At 39.1% G+C, this 14387-nt stretch overlaps 1 protein-coding gene across 4 annotated transcripts in view; it reads left to right on the top strand.

Annotated features, from left to right (window-relative positions):
- LOC128689117 (microtubule-associated protein futsch) overlaps window positions 1–14036 on the top strand; it is a 79437-nt gene extending 65401 nt beyond the window's left edge. For 2 of the 4 annotated variants that reach the window (XM_053777247.2, XM_053777239.2), the window contains 2 exons: window positions 8660–8701; window positions 8875–14036. In XM_053777247.2, the coding sequence (XP_053633222.2) occupies window positions 8696–8701; window positions 8875–13431 (4563 nt within the window). In that variant the 5' untranslated portion in view covers window positions 8660–8695 and the 3' untranslated portion in view covers window positions 13432–14036. The remainder of the gene's footprint in view (window positions 1–8659; window positions 8702–8874) is intronic. The other 2 variants (XM_070085316.1, XM_053777253.2) reach the window with 1 other exon arrangement.
- The last annotated feature ends 351 nt before the right edge of the window (window positions 14037–14387 follow it).

Below are 14387 nucleotides of genomic sequence, written 5' to 3'. Positions count from 1 at the left end.
ACGTATAATTTCCTGCAGTCATTACAAGGGATTATATATACCTCTGCAGAGGATGGAAGCTTGTTTTGTCTATTACTGGTAATGTCCTTTATGGTCGTGGTTGTGGAGGTAGATACTTGGAATGAGGTATTGGAAAAGATGTTGGAAACGTGTTTGGCAATGGAACTGGTGGGGAGGACTATGTATCTCTTCTCAGCAGTGTCTTCTTTGGGTGCGTTGAAGATGTTTAATGCCCGTCGTCTGCAGTCTTGTCACTTCATCAGAGACTGCAGACGACTTACTGACTTCTGACTTGGCTGAATGACTTACTGACTTGGCTGAATGACTAGACTGACTGAATGAATATCTTACTGGCTTGACTGACTGACTGAATGACTTGACTGACTTACTGGCTTGACTGACTGACTGAATGACTTAAAGTAGACACTCCAGTACAAACATCAACTTCTGTACCAGAACCTCTACCATCCACCTCAACCCAGTAGGGCCACAACATAACTCTCCACTCTCTTCACATTCATCCACAAACACCAGCACCCACAATTTAAAGTAAGAAATACTAGTATTTCTGTTACATTTGTAGTCTTAACCAGTAAAAACAACATAATGCATAACAAAAATGAACTACAATTCCATATTCACTTTTATTTTTGTAAGATGTGGAGGCCTAAATAAAAGTTGTTTGGCTTTTTTGGGGCTCTCAGGAATGTAACCCTATTTTTCTCATAAGTTCTTTAGTTCATCTAACACGGTTTTCAGGAACATAACAACCGTGTTAAATGATGGTCTACTGTACAATAAATTGGGTAAAATCATACCATTTTTTTCCCATTAGAAAAAGTGAATTTGGTGTGTAGCTCTAACCATTCAAAATTAACCATACCACGGTTGGGGCTTGAACCCGCGGTCAGAGTCATAAAACTCCAGACCAACACGTTATCCACTGGGCCAGTATGACTCTCTGACCGCGGGTTTAAGCTTCACTCATGGTATGGTTTATTTGCAATTGTATCACTACAGTTTTGTGAGTCATTCAAAATTCTGACATAAAAGTAAGTGTAGTGGAATATGTGTGCAGAACATTAAAATGACTTGCACACATTTAATATCTACAGCATGTACTAATTTTTTTTTTTTTTTTTATCACACTGGCCGATTCCCACCAAGGCAGGGTGGCCCGAAAAAGAAAAATTTCACCATCATTCACTCCATCACTGTCTTGCCAGAAGGGTGCTTTACACTACAGTTTTTAAACTGCAACATTAACACCCCTCCTTCAGAGTGCAGGCACTGTACTTCCCATCTCCAGGACTCAAGTCCGGCCTGCCGGTTTCCCTGAACCCCTTCATAAATGTTACTTTGCTCACACTCCAACAGCATGTCAAGTATTAAAAACCATTCGTCTCCATTCACTCCTATCAAACACGCTCACGCACACCTGCTGGAAGTCCAAGCCCCTCGCACACAAAACCTCCTTTACCCCCTCCCTCCAACCTTTTCTAGGCCGACCCCTACCCCGCCTTCCTTCCACTACAGACTGATACACTCTTGAAGTCATTCTGTTTCGCTCCATTCTCTCTACATGTCCGAACCACCTCAACAACCCATTCTCAGCCCTCTGGACAACACTTTTGGTAATCCCGCACCTCTTCCTAACTTCCATACTACAAATTCCCTGCATTATATTCACACCACACATTGCCCTCAGACATGACATCTCCACTGCCTCCAGTCTTCCCTTCACTGCAACACTCATCACCCATGGTTCACACCCATATAAGAGTGTTGGTAAAACTATACTCTCATTCATTCCCCTCTTTGCCTCCAAGGACAAAGTTCTTTGTCTCCACAGACTCCTAAGTGCACCACTCACCCTTTTCCCCTCATCAATTCTATGATTCACCTCATCCTTCATAGACCCATCCGCTGACACGTCCACTCCCAAATATCTGAATACATTCACCTCCTCCATACTCTCTCCCTCCAATCTGATATCCAATCTTTCATCACCTAATATTTTTGTTATCCTCATAACCTTACTCTTTCCTGTATTCACTTTTAGTTTTCTTCTTTTGCACACCCTACCAAATTCATCCACCAATCTCTGCAACTTCTCTTCAGAATCTCCCAAGAGCACAATGTCATCAGCAAAGAGCAACTGTGACAACTCCCACTTTATGTGTGATTCCTTATCTTTTAACTCCACGCCTCTTGTCAAGACCCTCGCATTTACTTCTCTTACAACCCCATCTATAAATATATTAAACAACCACGGTGACATCACACATCCCTGTCTAAGGCCTACTTTTACTGGGAAATAATTTCCCTCTTTCCTATGTACTCTAACTTGAGCCTCACTATCCTCGTAAAAACTCTTCACTGCTTTCAGTAACCTACCTCCTACACCATACACCTGCAACATCTGCCACATTGCCCCCCTATCCACCCTGTCATACGCCTTTTCCAAATCCATAAATGCCACAAAGACCTCTTTAGCCTTATCTAAATACTGTTCACTTATATGTTTCACTGTAAACACCTGGTCCACACACCCCCTACCTTTCCTAAAGCCTCCTTGTTCATCTGCTATCCTATTCTCAGTCTTACTTTTAATTCTTTCAATAACAACTCTACCATACACTTTACCAGGTATACTCAACAGACTAATCCCCCTATAATTTTTGCACTCTCTTTTGTCCCCTTTGCCTTTATACAAAGGAACTATGCATGCTCTCTGCCAATCCCTAGGTACCTTACCCTCTTCCATACATTTATTAAATAATTGCACCAACCACTCCAAAACTGTATCCCCACCTGCTTTTAACATTTCTATCTTTATCCCATCAATCCCGGCTGCCTTACCCCCTTTCATTTTACCTACTGCCTCACGAACTTCCCCCACACTCACAACTGGCTCTTCCTCACTCCTACAAGATGTTATTCCTCCTTGCCCTATACACGAAATCACAGCTTCCCTATCTTCATCAACATTTAACAATTCCTCAAAATATTACCTCCATCTTCCCAATACCTCTAACTCTCCATTTAATAACTCTCCTCTCCTATTTTTAACTGACAAATCCATTTGTTCTCTAGGCTTCCTTAACTTGTTAATCTCACTCCAAAACTTTTTCTTGTTTTCAACAAAATTTGTTGATAACATCTCACCCACTCTCTCATTTGCTCTCTTTTTACATTGCTTCACCACTCTCTTAACCTCTCTCTTTTTCTCCATATACTCTTCCCTCCTTGCATCACTTCTACTTTGTAAAAACTTCTCATATGCTAACTTTTTCTCCCTTACTACTCTCTTTACATCATCATTCCACCAATCGCTCCTCTTCCCTCCCGCACCCACTTTCCTGTAACCACAAACTTCTGCTGAACACTTTAACACTACATTTTTAAACCTACCCCATACCTCTTCGACCCCATTGCCTATGCTCTCTTTAGCCCATCTATCCTCCAATAGCTGTTTATATTTTTCCCTAACTGCCTCCTCTTTTAGTTTATAAACCTTCACCTCTCTCTTCCCTGATGCTTCTATTCTCCTTGTATCCCATCTACCTTTTACTCTCAGTGTAGCTACAACTAGAAAGTGATCTGATATATCTGTGGCCCCTCTATAAACATGTACATCCTGAAGTCTACTCAACAGTCTTTTATCTACCAATACATAATCCAACAAACTACTGTCATTTTGCCCTACATCATATCTTGTATACTTATTTATCCTCTTTTTCTTAAAATATGTGTTACCTATAACTAAACCCCTTTCTATACAAAGTTCAATCAAAGGGCTCCCATTATCATTTACACCTGGCACCCCAAACTTACCTACCACACCCTCTCTAAAAGTTTCTCCTACTTTAGCATTCAGGTCCCCTACCACAATTACTCTCTCACTTGGTTCAAAGGCTCCTATACATTCACTTAACATCTCCCAAAATCTCTCTCTCTCCTCTGCATTCCTCTCTTCTCCAGGTGCATACACGCTTATTATGACCCACTTCTCACATCCAGCCTTTACTTTAATCCACATAATTCTTGCATTTACACATTCATATTCTCTTTTCTCCTTCCATAACTGATCATTCAACATTACTGCTACCCCTTCCTTTGCTCTAACTCTCTCAGATACTCCAGATTTAATCCCATTTATTTCCCCCCACCGAAACTCCCCTACCCCCTTCAGCTTTGTTTCGCTTAGGGCCAGGACATCCAACTTCTTTTCATTCATAACATCAGTAATCATCTGTTTCTTGTCATCTGCACTACATTCACGCACATTCAAGCATCCCAGTTTTATAAAGTTTTTCTTCTTCTCTTTTTTAGTAAATGTCTACAGGAGAAGGGGTTACTAGCCCATTGCTCCCGGCATTTTAGTCGCCTCATACGACACGCATGGCTTACGTAGGAAAGATTCTTTTCCACTTCCCCATGGACAATAGAAGAAATAAAGAAGAACAAGAGCTATGTAGAAAAAGGAGAAAAACCTAGATGTATGTATCTATATATGCATGTGCATGTGTGTGAAGTGTGACCAAAGTGTAAGTTGGAGTAGCAAGATATCCCTGTTGTCTAGCGTGTTTATGAGACAGAAAAAGACACCAGCAATCCTACCATCATGCAAAACAGTTACAGGTTTCTGTTTCACAGTCATCTGGCAGGACAGCAGTACATACTTCCCTGGGTGGTTGCTGTCTCCCAACCTAGATAAGAGATAAGATAAGCTTTCATTCGGCTTTTTAACCCCAGAGGGTTAGCCACCCAGGATAACCCAAGAAAGTCAGTGTGTCATTGAGGACTGTCTAACTTATTTCCATTGGGGTCCTTAATCTTGTCCCCCAGGATGCGACCCACACCAGTCGACTAACACCCAGGTACCTATTTGCTGCTAGGTGAACAGGACAACAGGTGTAAGGAAACATGTCGAAATGTTTCCACCCGCCGGGAATCGAACCCGGGCCCTCCATGTGTGAAGCGGGAGCTTTAGCCACCAGGCCACCGGGCCATCTACCTACCTACCTACTCAGTACTAAATACAGACAGAAATATGTACTAAATACAGACAGAAATAAAACAGAAATACAGCATTGTTATTAGTGTTTTATCAGGAGCATACAAGATGACATTATTGCGTCCAGGTAGTCAACATTCATTTACTTGAAAAGCAACAGACAAGGTGCACACTTCATTCTTAAAAAATTCCAGTGATACAAAAGAAGACATGTGCACAAAGCCTGCTTTATATATAATCATAGATACTGTACATCTAGAAAACCAAGATTAAAAAAAAAAGACATTTGAGAATTGCAGTGTTCCACTCTGTCGGTAACAACTTAAGGAAATATGTATATAAGTGTGGTGTTTAATTTGTCAATCAATTTTTGTCAACCTTTCAGTGGTTATTGTATGTATTTGCTATTTTCTGGATCCCATCTCAGTACAGTATTTTACAACTATCTTCATAAATAAAAAATTTTTGTATCGTTTTTTGGCATTGCTTTCTCAGTTTTTAAATTGTGGCTGTTTCTTCCTATTGAACTCTTCAAGCAGATTTGCCTTGATGCTGGTGAAGGGATCTTGATATAGGGAATGAGAGCTACCCTCTTGTTCCTTGGGCCATACTTGATTTTCTCCTATTTCCCAGGTACTTATGATACCTCCAGGGCCTTTTTAAAGTACACCCATTGTTTCACTTATGCTTGTTTTGCATACTCCATGATACAGTGACTTGTGGAGTTATTACTGAGGTTAGTATAGGTGACAGTTAGTGTTTTTCCTTTTTATTGTGTGCTAGTTGTTGTTCTCTCTCATTTCTCTCATCCGCCTTGGGAAATCCCTGGGTTCCAAATCTGCCTTTTCTATCTGCTGTTCCTGAACTTTGACTTCTCTTCCTCAGACTCATGCTTGATCTCCTTTCACTATTGCCAGTCACACTGATGTTACTGCTGTGTACATTGATGGCACTAGATTTTCCGACAGAGTGGGATATATGGTTCATTTTCCTATTATCATGATCCAAGGTTGATTAGCTTTTAGTTAATATTTGTACCAAAGAGTTGTAAGCTATTTCTGCTGTTGCTGTTTCAGTTGTTGTGGTCTCAAACTCAAATGCATTGCAAGTACTGTAATTCAGAATTACAATTCTCACATTTTCTTGCTATGCCTTAACTTTAATAGACATGGCAAGGCTAGCCTTTGTTGTTTTTGTGCCCATGCTGGAATTCAGAAAAATGAACTTGCTGACCCATTGGAAGGTTTCCTAATTCAGGTCCTTTCCATTTCCCCACAGGCAGTTGCAACATGTAGTGTGAACATTATGCAGAGGATTTGAAATTTGGAGATAGAAGGTGTGAGGTTACTGAAAGTATTATCCAGAGATCTCTGGAGGGGTTGTTGAGGTGGTTTGGACATTGAGAGAATTGAGCAAAATAGGATGACTTGGAGGGTGTACAAATCTGTAGTAGAGGGAAGACAGGGTAGGGGTTGCCCTAGGAAAGGTTGGGGGGAGGGAGTAAAAGAGGTGTATGCGAGGGGCTTGGTCATCCAACAGGCATGTGTGACCATGTTAGAAAGCAGTGAGTGGAGGCAAGTGGTTTTTATTACTTTACGTGCTATTAAGGTGTGATCAAGGTAATATTTATGAAGGGATTCAGGGAAACCAGTTTACTGGACTTGAGTCCTGGAGTTGGGACACACACTGTCTGCAGTTTAGAGAGGCACACCTCTGGCAAGACAGTAATGAAATGAGTGACGGTAAAGGTGTTTCTTCTCTTTTGAGTCACCCTACCTTGGTGGGAGATAGCCTTATTAATATCTGTAACAATTCAGTAGGTCATTGTATCAGGAAGGCCATGGAAATAGACAAGCTAACATAAAATGGGTATCTTAACTATCCCAGAGGAATGTATTTAGTCCTCATAGGCTTGTAGTATTCCTATATTTACCTCTCCTTCACATTTCCCTTTCTCTTAATTTTCCTATCTCTCACTAGGAGATCCCAGTACTCCAGGTTTGCCCTTACTCCTGTTCATTCCTGACATCCTTGATCTCTGCTATGAACTATCTTTCCAGGTGCCTTTAAAAAATTGGAGCAAACCTGTCTTTTCTTAAATTGAACCTGATTGCTTCTCATTCACCTATGGTTGCAGCACTCCCCCCGAAATAAATAAATCTGCTATGGACATATGCTTCATCTTAAACATTTTCAATTACACTCACAGCCCATAATTTTAAACAATCATTGTTTTCTGTGTCTCATTAGCATATACATATACAAAGATGTCATCTTATACTGTGACCCTTGACAATCTGGTATTCTTGGGAAAGAACTTGCAAAATTTCCTCTGTGTTATCCAGTACTGGATCTTCCAACTTCCTACAAGGGGTTACCTCTTTTCCAACTATTTTTTAGTATTATTATAGTGCTTTGAAGATTGCTGGCAACATCATTTGTACAAGTTTATATCTAATATGTTTTTTTAGTCAAACCATAGTTGTGGTATTCATCTTTGTTGGTTACAGAACATGGTACTTTCATGAGTGTGTTTTAGACACAAGACTCACAAATGTACATGTCAAGAAGAAGCAGATTATATTTCTGACCTCTCCTTCAACTCTTTTGCACTGGTTGCTCTTCTGTCGAAAATTCTCTTAATGTAGATACGTAGACTTCATAACCGAAACTGACTCAGTGCACCAACTATGGCCTCCTTTTCAGCGTGCTCTTACCCTCCACACTTCTGCCCCTTAATGTCAACACCTTTTAGCATGCAACCTTAGTTGACCCAGCAGGTATTAGCTCTTTTTCACAAACATATTAATACGTAATGGCACTTTTTATTTGTTGACTTTTATAATGAATCTGAGAACTAAAATTAATTGGTAACAGTAAATCACATGCCTAATTGAAAATAAATTATGGGGCAGTTATGTACAATTACCCAAGAAATATTTTTAATTAGAAAAGGAAAATTATAGAATTTTGGAGTTTATTATTTTATGTTAAGACTAGGTGCATAGAAGATTGTCAGTGCACAAGTCCATTGTTCAATTTAAACTGCAGGTTTGAAAGGTAGACTGCATTAATCAAAAGTACAAATATATGTCTAGTACAAAAGAATTGTTTAAAGAAAATGGGTAATTATTTTTTTTTAATTGCTTAAGTGGTATGGTAAGCAAAGAAACTAAACTAAAACAGGATGATAATATAATGCTGGAAGAGGGTAAAAAATGGACCATTACTATGGTGGAAAGTTAATTAAGGGATATGCAGAGTCATGCACAGATGGGAATATGTCACTTAAGAGAGAGTATAGTAGTTCCCATACTTGTGAAAAACACAGGAATTAAATGGATATACAGCAGAAATACTCACTTAATATTATTTCTTATGATTTTATTTCCATTGTCATTAATGTTACTACTAAAAATATTGAATAATGTACTTTATAAAGATGCTGGATTAAATTTTTTTCAAAATTTTTGTAAAGTTCCAAGATATATATGTTAAATTTTATTGTGTGTCACCCAATGTTCTTCAAAATGCCACACAAATGTAGCTATTAATATTATGAGGGTGAAGTGAAAAGTAATTAGTCAAGAAAAACATTAAATTAAAAATTTTAACACTAATGTTTCCTGTCATTTCCAGAAACCCAATCTGAGTCTTCACCAAAGGGATGGCTAAATGCAGGCAAGCCTCCTTTGCTTAGTACATTAATTGCACAAATGGAACAATGGAAGCACACTGTTAGGCAGGATATAACATTTACAAGCTATAGGTAGCAGGCTGACAACATATCCTTTGTAAATTTATTACAAAAGAAGTTATTACATAACACCTGTTTTTTTTTTTTACTTTTACAGAAAGGCAGCACAATAGAAGGCCTTGATGCTGCTCCTCCACACATGCCAACGTGGGACCAGCTACAGGCTCGAGTGTCTTATCCACTGGTACGCCCTGTCTGGGTGGTGAGGCCTAACCCACCACCCCCTGATGAAGAGGAGGAGGAAGAGGAAGATGATGAAGAGAGTGGTAGTGATGGGGAGAGTCGTCCAGTCACACGTGAACCTTTACCACCAGCAATGAATCGAGCAGTAATGCTTCCTGTGTTCCATCACTTGCCTGTTAGAGACTTAAAAGTGGTAATGCAAGTTTGTAGAACTTGGGCACAGTGGGCAGTTAACCCATCTTTATGGAAAACTATTAGTCTAGCACACAAGCGAATTGGTGTCTGTCACTTAGAGGGAATAGTAAGGCGCCAACCTTGTGCTCTAGATTTAAGTTGGGCTCGAGTAACTGCAGAACAGTTGTCTTGGCTTTTAGCTCGGCTTCCTCAACTCAAGGAGTTACATCTAGAGGGTCAGGGTTGGGAAGTTGTGTCATGCCTTGTCTCCCCTTACTGCCCAGCTTTGTCAAAACTCAATCTTTCTTACTGTGAAGGATTGTTTGACAGTACACTGACAACTTTGCTTTCAGCCCCACGAACTCATCGTCCAGGCCACCGTGACACAACTACAAGACTACGTCAACTCACAAATTTGCATTTGGCAGGAACACATGTTGGAGATGAAGGAGTCCGAGCCATTGTACGTTCTCTTCCATTTCTTAGTGCTCTTGATTTGAGCAGCTGCCAGCGTATAACAGAACTAAGTGTGGCTTTACTAGCTCATCCTTCTAGTGTTGTTAGTCATTCCTTGTCATCACTGGATTTGAGAGGTTGTCATCGTCTGGCACCTACATGTCTACCATCCCTCACTTGTCTGCCTCTTCTCTCCAAATTAGCATTGCATCCCTGTTCCCAGATCCCACTTCCAGCACTTCGTGTATGGGGAAAATCTCATGATTATACACTTGGGTCAGAGGGTATCTTAACAAGGGCACCTCCACCACCACCTGATCCAGCTGCTGATCCTTCTTCAGATTCAGATTCATCATCTCATTCAAGATCCTCCTCTCCTGGAATTGCCCAAAGTACACAAGAAATTCCAGATGAATCACAAAGCAGTCTTGCTACAAGGAAAGAATTAGAATGCCCTCATAAATTGGTTTCTGATGAAAAGGATGAGAAAGTAAAAGGTGAAAATTTAGATGAAAGCAAGAAAGCAGACACAGTGTCAGGCAAGACTTCAGACTTGGAGTTAGACGTAAAATCAAATGGGATACCTCTAGGCAAAGCAAAAAATATTTTGAATACGTCAGATAAAAAGAAGCTAGACAAAGTGGTGGTGGTGGATAAACAAGACGGTGCTAAACAGGTGGATAGCTGCCAAAAGAAAATGCCTAATGATAAACAAACCTTTGAAAGCTCTCAGAACAAGAATGTGACACAAAAAGGTGAAACAGATCTTGCTTTAAGTGAAAATGTGAAAGCTTCAACAAGACAACAAAGCTACTTCCAGGAAGGTGATGATATTGAAAGCTCTGTTGAACAAATTGGTAAAAAAAATATAGATTCACCAGAGCACAGTAATAAAAATAATTCACTTTCAGAAGTCAGTAAAAAGAACTCTACTTCTTTAGAGCAAGTTAGCAAAAAACTTGCTGTATCACCAGAACAAGATCTTAAGTGTGGCTTATCTGAGGTGATGAATGAAAAGACTGCAGTAGTGTCCTCTGAGCAAACATCCAAAAAGCATACACCTTCATTTGAACAAGTTTTGAAAAAGAAAACTTCATTTGTATCTGAGCAAATTCCCAAACAGAATACATCACCATCTGAGCAAGTTGTTAAAAAGAATACATCACCATCTGAGCAAGTTGTTAAAAAGAATGCATCACCATCTGAGCAAGTTGTTAAAAAGAATATATCACCATCTGAGCAAGCTGCTAAAAAGAATATACCATCTGAGCAAGCTGCCAAAAAGAATATAGCATCATCTGAGCAAGCTGCAAAAAAGAATGCATCAGTTCAGCAAGTCTTGAAAAAGAATAGTAAAATAGAGCCATTATGCAAAAGGAATGTAGTTACTGAACAGAATATATCACTACCTGATCAAATCTGTAAAAAGAATTTGTCACATCTAGAACAGAGTTCTAAAAAGAATATAGTATCTGAACAAATTTGCAAAGTCAATTTTGCTCAATGTTCTAAAAAGAATTCACCAGAACGAATAAACAAAAAGAATTCTTCACGGCCAGAACAGAGTACCAGAAAGAATTCTCCACTCCCTGAACAGAGTACCAGAAAGAATTCTCCACTCCCTGAACAGAGTACCAGAAAGAATTCTCCACTCCCTGAACAGAGTACCAGAAAGAATTCCCCACGGCCAGAACAGAGTACCAGAAAGAATTCTCCACTCCCTGAACAGAGTACCAGAAAGAATTCTCCACTCCCTGAACAGAGTACCAGAAAGAATTCTCCACGTCCAGAACAGAGTACCAGAAAGAATTCTCCACTCCCTGAACAGAGTACCAGAAAGAATTCCCCACGGCCAGAACAGAGTACCAGAAAGAATTCTCCACGGCCAGAACAGAGTACCAGAAAGAATTCCCCACGGCCAGAACAGAGTACCAGAAAGAATTCTCCACTCCCTGAACAGAGTACCAGAAAGAATTCTCCACGGCCAGAACAGAGTACCAGAAAGAATTCTCCACTCCCTGAACAGAGTACCAAAAAGAATTCTTCACTCCCTGAACAGAGTACCAAAAAGAATTCTTCACTCCCTGAACAGAGTACCAGAAGGAATGCATCAATTCCAGAAGAAATTTCTAAGAAGAGCTTTGCAGAACGAGGTTCAGAAAGGAGTTCATCCCCTGAGCAAGATACCACAAAGAATTCATCACTTGAACAAGATTCCAGGAAGAATTCAGTGCCTGAACAGGACTCCAAAAAATGTTCATCACCTGAACAAGACTTTAGAAATTCATCTGAACATTGCTCCAAAAAGTGTTTAACACCTGAACAGGGTTCTAAAAAGAAAACAGATTTATCTCCTGAGATGATTACCAATAGAGATTCCCCATCTCCTGAAAAGATTACCAAAAAGAACTCGGTGTCCATTGATCAGAATAAAACTCTCTCTCCTGAACAAGGAAAGCAAGATAAGAGTGCTGTTGCTGCTGCTTCTTCCCCTGAGACAGTCATAAAGACTGCTATATTGACAGAGCAACCTAGCAAGAAGACAAATTGTGCAGAACAGACTTATAAGAAGAGTGAAGCAACCTCTGAACAAGATAGCAAAAAGAAACCACTTGATAAGAAAGCTACATCAGGATCTCAGGTAAATAAAACTTCTGATATACAGATCAACCAGAAAAATGTTATCATTACAGCTGTTGAAGTACATCGTGCAGATACTTATGAAGGTAAGGTAAATCAAGATGCTTCTAAAAGACCTGAGAGAAGGCAAAGTGTGAGAAGGTCAAAAGATGAACAAGATCCGAGAGTTGATGAGAAACGAGAAAAAAATGAACGAACAGGCACAGAGTCACCAAAGGATAAGCGAAAAGACCAAAAAACTAGAGAAGAAGAAATGAATAAAATTACAGTTGAAGACTCTTCTGAAAAGGACACTAAACAGCAGAGCCCAAAGAAGATGGATGAGAAAGAAAAAAAACAAAGTGCTGCAAATAAAAGGCTTTCAGACAAACTTCAGGAATCCTCACCCAGAGTTAAACAGGAAAAAGATATAGTTACTAGATCCACTAAAAGACTCAAGAGTGAAAAATTAAATGAAGAAAAGCAAAATGAGGTAGTAAAGGATGAAGAACTACAAAAGTCTGGTGAAAGTGCAATAGACATAAGGAAAATTTCAAGGAGAGTCAAAGAACTAAAAGATGACAAAGAGGAAATTGTGTCAGAGGAAGCACAGAAAAGAGATATAAAGTTACCAAGACCAGCTAGTGCAAGGAAGGAGAAGGAGGTTGTTGCTGGAAAATCCAGTGAAAAGAAAGAGGATGACCAAAAAGCTGGTAAAAGGAGTCGGCCTGATTTAGAAGAATATATGTCAAAGCTCCGCAGAAAATCTTATGAAGGAGAGGGACCTAGTGAATCCTCTGCTACTGAAAGTCTGAAAAAAGAGTCAAGTGTGAAAAAAGAGGCAAGTACCGAGGAAAGGATAAAATCCAGGAGAAGATCAGTAAGAGATGATGAAAATGCAAAAATTGTGCCAGAGAAAAAACAAAAGGAGGATGCTAAAGAGAAAAGCAATAAAGTAGTGCAGGTTCTTAGTGAAGTTTCAGAACCAGTGGTGAAGCAGAATAAAAACCCGAGTGACTCACAAGATGCAAGTGCTAAACAAAAACGGAAAAGTGAAGATGGAGATGATACAGGTGTAAGTAACAAGAAGAACAAGGCTGACTGTGAAGACAGTGCTAAGCCAGTGAAGAAAGCAACAGAAATTACTCGGGAACGGTCAGGAAGCAGAGAAAGACCAGAAAGGGCTCACAGATCTCCTAGAAGACTTTCCATGTGTCAGTAAACAAAAATTGTAAATAGTTTTTCATACATGTTATAGTATTTAGATACATACCTCAAGTGATTTATGTATTTTAACCTGCCCCAATGTTTTATAATTGTTAAAATTGGCCAAGTGTGTGTGACTGTTTACAGTGCTGGTAATTGTGTCAGGAAGTACTGTATTTTATATTTTTCAAGAAAATGCACAGTACATTTGTCCAGTAAATAAATTTTATATACAGTATAGTGTACACAAAATAATTTGTTTTGTTATGCTTTCATTGAATTAAGCTATGTTTTCTAATATTAATTGTAAATTTTTAAACTATTTAGAAAGACTTATAAATACTAGGTTTAATACAGTTTTTCTTCAAGCATGCTTGTCATTGATAATATAAATACTATACTGTTTTTGTGGAATTTGCATTTGAATTATGAATACTGTTTATTCAAAAACAAATACCAGTAGATATGGGTCATACAGTTTACATCTGAAATTAGAATGCAATTAAAATAGCAATAATTTTAGAACTGAGCAAATGAGCAAAAGATGTTGTGTAATGTTTTACTTGCTTCTAAAAATAGAAGTCATGGCAAATAAATAAATTTTATAATGCAAATAATGAAGGGAATTCTATTATAATTTGACCATTTTGCTATTTTTGTAATATGAAGCATATTATTATTATTATTGTATTCAGGGGAAAATGTTAAACCCATAGGGGTCAAACATTATCATATTCACAGAAAACACTAAACCTTTAAGGAGTCGTACATCACTTGCGTAATGGTAGGTAATCGGGTATGATTCAAGAACCCATCAAGATAAGATAAGATAAGATTTCGTTCGGATTTTTAACCCCGGAGGGTTAGCCACCCAGGATAACCCAAGAAAGTCAGTGCGTCATCGAGGACTGTCTAACTTATTTCCATTGGGGTCCTTAATCTTGTCCCCCAGGATGCGACCCACACCAGTCG

This window comes from Cherax quadricarinatus, chromosome 1, assembly GCF_038502225.1.
Source record: "Cherax quadricarinatus isolate ZL_2023a chromosome 1, ASM3850222v1, whole genome shotgun sequence".
NCBI lineage: Eukaryota > Metazoa > Arthropoda > Malacostraca > Decapoda > Parastacidae > Cherax > Cherax quadricarinatus.
The sequence above is the reverse complement of the archived record's forward strand: the minus strand, read 5'-3'. Positions and strand labels throughout refer to the sequence as shown.